General features: G+C 39.8%; 1 protein-coding gene and 1 pseudogene across 2 annotated transcripts; both read left to right on the forward strand.

The window, feature by feature from the left end:
• Positions 1-1,789: 1,789 nt before the first annotated feature.
• On the forward strand, positions 1,790-3,060 carry LOC309853013 (olfactory receptor-like protein OLF4; the record flags this gene model as incomplete). The annotated part of the gene is made up of 1 exon (XM_082710619.1): positions 1,790-3,060. The coding sequence occupies one exon, from the start codon at positions 1,790-1,792 to the stop codon at positions 2,726-2,728; it is 939 nt and encodes a 312-aa protein (XP_082566745.1). The 3' UTR covers positions 2,729-3,060.
• Positions 3,061-8,794: 5,734 nt separating this feature from the next.
• Positions 8,795-9,426, forward strand: LOC309853235 (nucleoside diphosphate kinase B pseudogene; annotated as a pseudogene). The gene has a single exon. The product of its transcript is annotated as a nucleoside diphosphate kinase B pseudogene (transcript).
• The last annotated feature ends 1,345 nt before the right edge of the window (positions 9,427-10,771 follow it).

Genomic DNA, 10,771 nt, shown 5'->3' on the forward strand with positions numbered 1-10,771 from the left:
TGAGAGACTATGAACTCTGAAAAACAGTCTGAGGGTTTCGAAGGGGTGGAGGGTGGGATGTTGTGGGAACCAGGTGGTGGGTATTATAGAGGGCACGGATTGCATGGAGCACTGGGTGTGGTGCAAAAACAATGAATAATGTTACGCTGAAAAAATAAATAAATTTAAAAAATATGGAAATGCACAGGAGAAAATAATTCTACTTTTTGTGGTCTGGTAATTAAAATTCCTAATTTTGTGCAGTGTAGATTTATTCTCTTCACTCATTTTTCTCTCTTGATATTCAATTTTAAGGTGTTTCACCATAAAGATGTCATTACCTTTGTCTTTTGGGCAATTTATTTTTGCACTTTTATTAATTTTGCTGGGTACAATTGTGATCTAACTAGGACTGGATGCCACCAGCACCAAGAAAGCTTTCCTGCCTTACAGACTCTCAGGACAACTGAACTCATTAGGCCATTTTGCTCTTTATGCCCATCTCATGTCTCTCTCCCTCCATATATTTCTCCCTCTTTCCTCTCTCTTTCTTTCTCCATTTATTGAACACAATTATTATATGTTCTTTACACACAGGTCAAAAGGTGTCCATTCCGAAATGGAGGCCCAAGATAATTTGACCATGGGAGTATAGAAACAAGAATTTCTGGGTACTATTTCCCTGTTCCTTGAGGTAAAGTTTACATACATTTTGCGTATGATATGTATCCATTCGTATCCTAAGCAGTGTGCTGGGGCAGGTGGCGGGTGTGGTGAAAACGGCATAGAATAATACACATCAGGAGGGGATGATATGCTGTGTTCTGTGTATGTGACAATGTGTGTGTGTGTTTGTGTGTGTGCATGAGTGTGTGTGTAGGGGGACCATGATGAATGAGAGCATTCCTCAGAGCAGGGATACACAGGCTCCTCTATTACTAGGTTACCCATATAATACACAGGCTGAACTCAATTAATAGATGATATGAAGGCAGGATTTTCAGGACACTATTGTAGTTACTATTGTAACTGGATTCATAAAGTGCAAGAGGTACATACTGTGGATGAGGAAGTCCCTGTGTCTTGAACTTTAAGCAGCTATGAGGCCACATGGTTCTACAAAATTCTACAAAATTCACTGCCACCACCTCTCATCACTCTCATTTATGACTGACCCACTCAATACGCTGGCTTCCTCCTGAGCCTTGATTTTCTGACAGAAGCAGATCCTCAGTGCCTTTGAGATGACTGCTCCCTCTGCCAGGAAGACCTTCTGTATTCCACTTTCTCTTCTTTGAAGTGACTGTTCAAAATTACCTTCTTAGCCAGTCTTACCTGAACACCCACCATAACACCCCATTCACTGTCTCCTTTAACCTGCTTCTTTTTTTTTTTTTTTTCATAGCGTCTGTCCCCATCTCACAATTGTTTAGTCTTACACTTGCTTCCATCCTATCACCATCCTTGAATTATAGGGATTATTGCTTTTCAGCACAGTCTACTTAATGCCTAGGAATTTCTGAAGCATCGTCAACACTCTAGATTTCCTAAAATGTATGAGATAATTTCTTATTAAAACTGTATAATAACTGACCTGTTGGGGAACAGAGGAAATCTTATGTTTGGATGGAAATTACTAATCAGAGAGGAATTAGGGATCCTCTCAAGGGGCCCAGATCCATTCACAAAATATTGAAATTAATTTCATGATGGGAAAACATAAACTGTAGCTTTTCCACAAGGTAAGCAATGCTCATTTCTGTGAAAATTAAATTTGTTATTTCCCCTTTAGTGGTAGTCACCTCCACCAATGGACCCAGGAAACAATACAGGAATGTCAAAATTTCTTCTTCTGGGATTATCAGAGGACCCAGAACTGCAGCCCCTCATATTTGGGCTTTTTCTCTCCATGTACCTGATCACTGTGTTTGGAAATCTGCTCCTCATCTTCGCTGTCAGCTCTGACTCCCACCTCCACACTCCCATGTACTTCTTCTTGGCCAACCTGTCCTTTGCAGACATCTGTTTCACCTCCACCACTGTCCCCAAGATGCTGATAAACATCCAGACACAGAACAAAGTGATCACATATGAAGGCTGCCTCATCCAGATGTATTTTTTCCTACTCTTTTCAGGATTAGATGTCTTTCTCCTGACTGTAATGGCTTATGACCGCTTTGTGGCCATCTGTCACCCCCTCCAGTACACGGTCATCATGAACCCCTGGCTCTGTGGACTGCTGGTTCTAGTGACTTGGGGAACAAGTTTCCTGCATTCCTTGTTAGAAACTTTAATGCTATTGCGGCTGTCCTTCTGTACAAAGGTGGAAATCCCGCACTTTTTCTGTGAACTCAATCAGATGATCCAACTTGCGTGTTCTGACACCTTTCTTAATAATATGGTGATGTATTTTTCAGCTATGTTGCTGGGTGGTGCTCCCCTCACTGGGATCCTTTACTCTTATGGTAAGATAGTTTCCTCCATATGTGGGATCTCATCAGCTCAGGGCAAGTATAAAACATTTTCCACTTGTGCATCTCACCTCTCAGTTGTCTCCTTATTTTACTGTACAAGCCTAGGATTGTACTTTAGTTCTGCTGCTACCCAAAGCTCCCACTCAGGTGCAGTAGCCTCAGTGATGTACACTGTGGTCACACCTATGCTGAACCCCTTCATCTACAGCCTGAGGAACAAAGACATAAAGAAGGCTCTGATGAGATTCTTAGGGATTGCAGCTCTAAAAGGATAAATAATCCTGGGGCTGAAGAAATGCCTTGATTGCAGTGTCCAAAACCTTTGAGTCAGAAGTTGTGACTTTTTATATCGAGGGTGGAAGTAGAGCTTGTTTCCTTAATTTATTTCCTAGAATTTGTTTGTTTTTGATTTTGATGTCTCATACAATATATGTAACTTATTTTGTTAAGCTTTGTGATATGTCTGATACTCAAGAAATTTTCTCTTTGTTATTTTCCTATGTATCAAATACATTTCTCAGCTTGGATATGAAGAATTGGACATTGTCACTTATTCAAAAGACTACACAAATGTGTTAGGAATAATTTCTTCTCAAATAAAATATAGCATAGTAATTATTTTTTCTTTTGATTGACTGAATAGTACTTCTATGGGAAAGCTGGTCTTAGGCACCACAGCTATTTTTGTAACAATCTGAGATCACAGGGTGGAGTTAAGATGGCAGAGAAATAGCAGGCTGAGACAACATCCGATAACAGGAGATCAGCTAGATAGCTTATCAAACCATTCTGAACACCTAAAAATCCAACAGGATCAAAGAGAAGAAGAAGAGCAATTCTAGAAACAGAAATTTGACCACTTTCTGAAAGGTAGGACGGGTGGAGAAGTGAATCCAAAGTGATGGGAATATAGACCGTGGGGAGAGGGGCCAGCTTCTGGCAAGCAGCGGAGCAATGGAGAACAAAATCAGAACATTTAAAAGTCTGCTCCACTGAGGGACATCACTCCAGAGGCTAAACCAGAGTGAAGCCCACACAGGGACAGCATGGTCTCAGATCCCTTGGGGTCACAGAAGCATCAGGGGTGTCTGAATGTCCCAGAGCTTGCAGTTATTAGAGCAGGGAAGCCAGCTACAGAGACAGAGCCAAGGAGTGATCTCTCAACTTGGGGTTACCTTATCATGATCCATGGCATAGGTCACTGCTCTGTGAGCTGGGACCCCACAAGACCCAGGGAGACTCCCCTAGAAGAGCTCCGGAATCTGCAGTGTTCAGAGACTCAAGGTGGGGCTGTGTGCCAGAGACAGAGATGCTTGGTCACAGGTTGGGTGATCTCAGAGTGCAGATGGAGACCAGGGAAATGGGAGTGATTGAACACTTTTCTCTGAGGGCACACTGAAGAGTGGGGCCCCGAGCTCTCGGCTCCTCCAGCCCAGGTATTGGGAGGCTGCCATTTTCATTCCTGTCCTCCAGAACTCTACAGAAAGTGTTCAGGGAACAAAAGCTCCAGAAAGGGAACCTGAGCTGATTACTTAGCCTGGCCCCTGGTAAGGGCGGTGAAATTCCACCTGGGGTAAAGACACTTAAGAATCTGAAAAACAATCTGAGGGGTTTGAAGTGGTGGTGGTGGGAGGTTGGGGTACCAGGTGGTGGGTATTATAGAGGGCAGGGATTGCATGGAGCACTAGGTGTGGTGAAAAAATAATGAATACTGCTGGAAAAAAAAAAAAGAATCATTACAACAGGCCCCTCCCAAGTTCAATTACCAAGGAGAACAGTGGGTTTCCAGAGGAGGAGAAAACAAAGCCTGGAATTCATGGCTTTTTTCCCGTGATTCCTTAGTCTTGCAAAGGTAATTAATTTTTTAATTTTATTTTTTCCTATGCTAATTTTTATAAACTTTTACCCTTTTCTCTTTTAAAATTTTTAAATTAGTTTATCTTAATAATACCTTTCAAATAAAATCTTTTTTGAACCTTTATTATTATAGTCACATTTTATCCTTCATTGTATCTAACTTCTTTTTAAAATTTTTAAATTTCTTTTCAGCGCAACAGTATTCATTGTTTTTGCACCACACACAGTGCTACATGCAATCCGTGCCCTCCCTAATACCCACCACCTGGTTCCCCCAACCTCCTACCCCCTGCCCATTCAAAACCCTCAGATTGTTTTTCAGAGTTCCTAGTCTCTCATGGTTCACCTCCCCTTCCAATTTCCCTCAACTGCCTTCTCCTCTCCATCTCCCCTTGTCCTCCATGTTATTTGTTATGCTCCACAAATAAGTGAAACTATATGATAATTGACTCTCTCTGCTTGACTTATATTTTTGTATACACATAGATTTTTTTCTAAAAAAATTTGGGATACAACTTCTTCTAATAGATAAAAATATACACTAAATCTAGCATAGGACTTTGTTCTAGTCTCCAGCCTGAGCAAATTCTCTCCACTTTTTTTTTTCTTTATTCTCCCAACCAATGTATCAATTTCTTTTTTAGAAATTAAAAAAATATTTTTCATCTTTATAATCATATTCCATCCCTTTATTGTGTTTACCCTTATATATATATTTTTTATTCTTTAAAATTTTGGGAGGTAGTTTCTTCTAAGAGACCAAAATACTCCCAATATTAAGTGGGTGAATTTGTTCTATTCATCAATCTAATATATATATTTTTTTTCTTTATTTTTTTCTCTTTTAATATGTTTTTTCTTTTCTAAACTTCTTTTTATCCCCTTTCATCCCTCCATGATTTGGGGTCTCCTGTGATTTGTTTAAAGCACATTTTCCTGGCGTCTTTCCCACCCTTTCAGAATTGTCTTTGCTCTTTCATATATTCTTATCTGGATAAAATGACAAGGTGGAAAAACTCACCACAAAAAATGTACAAGAGGCAATACTGAAGGCTAGAGACCTAATCAATATGGACATTGGTAATATGTCAGGTCTAGAACTCAGAATGATGATTCTCAAGGTGCTAGCTGGGCTCGAAAAAGGCTTGGAAGATATTAGAGAAACCCTGTCTGGAGAAATAAAAGAACTAAAATCCAACCATGTTGCAATCAAAAAAGCTATTAATGAGATGCAATAAAAAATGGAGGCTCTTGTTGCTAGGATAAATGAGGCAGAAGAGAGAAATAGTGATATAGAAGACCAAATGACAGAGAATAAATAAGCTGAGCAAAAGAGAGACAAACAACCACTGGACCACAAGGGGAGAATTCAAAAGATAAGTGATACCATAAGATGAAACATTAGAATAATTGGGACTCCAGAAGAAGAAGAAACAGAGAGGGGAGCAGAAGGTATATTGAAGGGAATTATTATAGAGAATTTCCCTAATATGGCAAAGGGAACAAGCATCAAAATTCAGGAGGCACAGGGGTGCCTGGGTAGCTCAGTGGGTTAAAGCCTCTGCCTTTAGGTCATGATCCCAGGGTCCTGGGATCGAGTCCCACATTGGGCTCTCTGCTAGGCAGGGAGCCTGCTTCCCTTCCTCTCTCTCTGCCTACTTGTGATCTCTCTCTGTCTGTCAAATAATTAAATAAAACCTTTAAAAAACTTCAGGAGGCACAGAGAAACCCCTCAAGATGAATAAGAATAGGTCCACACACTGTCATCTAATAGTAAAATTTACAAATCTTAGCAACAAAGAGAAAATCCTGAAAGCAGTCCAAGACAAGAAGTCTGTAACATACAATGGTAAAAATATGAGACTGACAGCAGACTTATCTGCCAAGACCTGGCAGGCCAGAAATAACAGGCATGATATATTCAGAGCACTAAATGAGAAAATAGATGGAGAGATAAAAAGCTTCCAGGACAAACAAAAACTAAAACAATTGGTAAGCACCAACCAGCTCTACAGGAAATATTAAAAGGGGTCCTCTAAGCAAAGAGAGCCTAAAGGTAGTAAAACAGAAAGGAACAGAAACAATATACAGTAACAGTCACTTTACAGGCAATACAATGGCACTAAATTCATATCTCTCAATAGTTAACCCTGAATGTAAATGGGCTAAACACAATCAAAAGACACGGATATCAGAATGGATAAAAAAACAAAATGCATCTATATGTTGCCTGCAAGAAACTCATTTTAGACCCAAGACACCTCCAGTTTTAAAGTGAGGGGGTGGAAAACAACTTACCATGCTAATGGACATCAGAAGAAAGCTGGGCTTTCTTTATATCAGATCAATTATATTTTATTGTAAAGACTATAATAAGAGATGATGAAGGACACTATATACTACACAAAGGGTCTGTGCAACAAGAAGATCTAACAATTTTAAATATCTATGTCCCTAATGTGGGAGCAGCCAATGACATAAACAAATTAATAACAAAATCAAAGAAACACATTAACAATAATACAATATAGTAGGGGACTTTAATACTCCCCTCACTGAAATGGACTGATTATCCAAGTAAAATATCAACAAGGAAATAAAGGCCTTAAAGGACACACTGGACCAGAGAGACATCACAAATATATTCGGAATATTCCATCCCAAAGCAACAGAATACAAATTCTTCTCTAGTGCACATGGAATATTGTCCAGAATAGATCACATCTTGGGTCATAAATCAGGTCTCAATCGGTATCAAAGGATTGGGATCATTCCCTGCATATTTTCAGACCACAGTGCTCTGAAAATAGGAAATTTGGAAAGAATCAAAATACATGGAAACTAAAGAGAATCCTTTTAAAGAATGAATGGGTCAACCAGGAAATTAAAGAAGAGTTTAAAAATTTATGGAAACAAATGATAATGGAAACATAATGGTTCAAAATCTTCGGGGCACAGCAAAGGCATTACTTAGAGGAAAATATATAGCAGTACAAGCCTTTATCATGAAACAAGAAAGGTTTCAATTACACAACCTAATCCTGCACTTAAAGGAGCTGGAGAAAGATCAACAAAGAAATTAATGAAATAGAAACCAAAGGAAAAAAAAAAAACAATAGAACAACTCAACGAAACTAGGAGATGGTTCTTTGAAAGATTTTATAAGATTGATAATCTCCTGGCCATACTTATCAAAAATAAAAGAGGAAGGACGCAAATAAATAAAATCATGAATGAAAGAGGAGAGATCACAACCAACACCAAAGAAATACAACAATTATAAGAACATATTATGAGCAACTCTTTGCCAGAAAATTTGACAATCTGGAAGAATTGGATGCATTCCTAGAGACATATAAATTACCACAACAGAATGAGGAAGAAATAGAAAACCTGAATAAACCCATAACCAGTAAGGAGATTGAAGCAGTCTAAAAATCTCCCATCAGTGATGATGAACATTTTTTTATGTGTCTGATAGCCATTTGTATGTCTTCATTGGAGAAGCCGTCAGGGAGATGCAAATTAAAACCACATTGAGATACCACCTTACACCAGATAGAATGGCCAAAATTAGCAAGACAGGAAACAACATGTGTTGGAGAGGATGTGGAGAAAGGGGATCCCTCTTACACTGTTGGTGGGAATGCAAGTTGGTACAGCCTCTTTGGAAAACAGTGTGGAGATTCCTCCAGAAATTAAAAATAGATCTTCCCTATGACCCTGCAATTGCGCTCTTGGGTATTTACCCCAAAGAAACAGATGTAGTGAAAAGAAGGGCCATCTGTACCCCAATGTTTATAGCAACCATGGCCACGGTCGCCAAACTGTGGAAAGAACCAAGATGCCCTTCAATGGACGAATGGATAAGGAAGATGTGGTCCATATACTCTATGGAGTATTATGCCTCCATCAGAAAGGATGAATACCCAACTTTTGTAGCAACATGGACAAGACTGAAAGAGATTATGCTGAGTGAAATCAGTCAAGCAGAGAGGTCAATTATCATATGGTTTCACTTATTTGTGGAGCATAACAAGGGAAGATGGAGAGGAGAATGCAGTTGAGGGAAATTGGAAGGGGAGGTGAACCATGAGAGCCTATGGACTCTGAAAAACAATCTGAGTGTTTTGAAGGGGCAGGGGGTGGGAGGTGGGGAGAACCAGGTTGTGGTATTGGAGAGGACATGGGTTGCATGAAGCACTGGGTGTGGTGCAATAACAATGAATACTGTTATGCTGAAAATAAATAAATATGTTAATTAATTAAAAAAAGAAAATCTCCCAACAGACAAGAGCCCAGGGACAAATGGCTTCCCAGGGGAATTATACCAAACACTTAAAGAAGAATTAATTTCTATTCTCCTGAAGCTGTTCCACAAAATAGAAATGTAAGGAAAGCTTCCAAACTCATTTAATGAGGCAGCATCATCTTGACCCAAAAACCAGACAAGGATCCCATTAAAAAACAGAATTACAGTCTTGTCTCCCGCCCCTCCGCGCAGCCTGCTTCCCGGCCATGGCCCACCAGGAGCGCACGTTCATCGCCATCAAGCCGGACGGCATGCAGTGCAGCCTGGTGGGCCAGATCATCAAGCACTTCGAGCAGAAGGGGTTCCGCCTCATGGCCATGAAGTTCCTGCAGGCCTCTCAAGAGCTCCTGAAGCAGCACTACATTGACCTGAAGGACTGTCCCTTCTTCCCAGGGCTGGTGAAGTACATGAACTCCGGGCCGGTTGTGGCCATGGTCTGGGAGGTACTGAATGTGGTGAAGATGGGGCGGATGATGCTTGGGGAGACCAACCCAGTGTATTCTAAGCCAGGCACCATTCGTGGGGACTTCTGCATTCAAGTTTGCAGGAACATCATTCATGGCAGTGATTCAGTGAAAAGTGCAAAAAAAGAAATCAGCCTCTGGTTCAAGCCTGAAGAGTTGGTGGATTACAAGTCTTGTGCTTTTGACTGGATCTATGAATAAAAGGCGGACAAAGCCTCAGTCCCCTTTGGCCCCACTTGACGTGTCCCTGGACACAGCTCTTCATTTCAGTGACTTGGAAATAATAGAATCAATCTTTCTTTTCTAAAACCTACTTACCAATAAAGCCTTTGGAAATGGCGTCAACAAATTTGACAATCTGGAAGAAATGGATGCATTCCTAGAAACATATAAACTACCAAAACAGAACCAGGAAGAAATAGAAAGCCTAAACAGACCCATAACCAGTAAGGAGAGTGAAACAGTCATTAAAAATCTCCAAACAAACAAAAGCCCAGGGCCAGACGGCTTCCCGGGGGAATTCTACCAAACATTTAAAGAAGAACTAATTCCTATTCTCCTGAAACTGTTCCAAAAAATAGAAATGGAAGGAAAACTTCCAAACTCATTTTATGAGGCCAGCATCACCTTGATCCCAAAACCAGACAAGGATCCCATCAAAAAAGAGAGCTATAGACCAATATCCTTGATGAACACAGATGCGAAAATACTCAACAAAATACTAGCCAATAGGATTCAACAGTACATTAAAAGGATTATTCACCATGACCAAGTGGGATTTATTCCAGGGCTGCAAGGTTGGTTCAACATCCGCAAATCAGTCAATGTGATACAACACATCAATAAAAGAAAGAACAAGAACCATATGATACTCTCAATAGATGCTGAAAAAGCATTTGACAAAGTACAGCATCCCTTCCTGATCAAAACTCTTCGAAGTGTAGGGATACAGGGCACATACCTCAATATCATCAAAGCCATCTATGAAAAACCCACCGCAAATATCATTCTCAATGGAGAAAAACTGAAAGCTTTTCCACTAAGGTCAGGAACACGGCAGGGATGTCCATTATCACCACTGCTATTCAACATAGTACTAGAGGTCCTAGCCTCAGCAATCAGACAACAAAAGGAAATTAAAGGCATCCAAATCGGCAAAGAAGAAGTCAAATTATCACTCTTCGCAGATGATATGATACTATATGTGGAAAACCCAAAAGACTCCACTCCAAAACTGCTAGACCTTATACAGGAATTCAGTAAAGTGTCAGGATATAAAATCAATGCACAGAAATCAGTTGCATTTCTCTACAGCAACAGCAAGACAGAAGAAAGAGAAATTAAGGGGTCAATCCCATTTACAATTGCACCCAAAACCATAAGATACCTAGAAATAAACCTAACAAAAGAGGCACATAATCTATACTCAGAAACTATAAAGTACTCACGAAAGAAATAGAGGAAGACACAGAGAAATGGAAAAATGTTCCATGTTCCTGGATTGGAAGAATAAATATTGTGAAAATGTCTATGCTACCTAAAGCAATCTACACATTTAATACAATTCCTATCAAAGTACCATCCATCTTTTTCAAAGAAATGGAACAAAATATTCTAAAATTTATATGGAACCAGAAAAGACCTCGAATAGCCAAAAGGATATTGAAAAAGAAAGCCAACGTTGG

Source organism: Mustela nivalis, assembly GCF_964662115.1.
Source record: "Mustela nivalis genome assembly, chromosome: 1".
Taxonomy (NCBI): Eukaryota; Metazoa; Chordata; class Mammalia; order Carnivora; family Mustelidae; genus Mustela; species Mustela nivalis.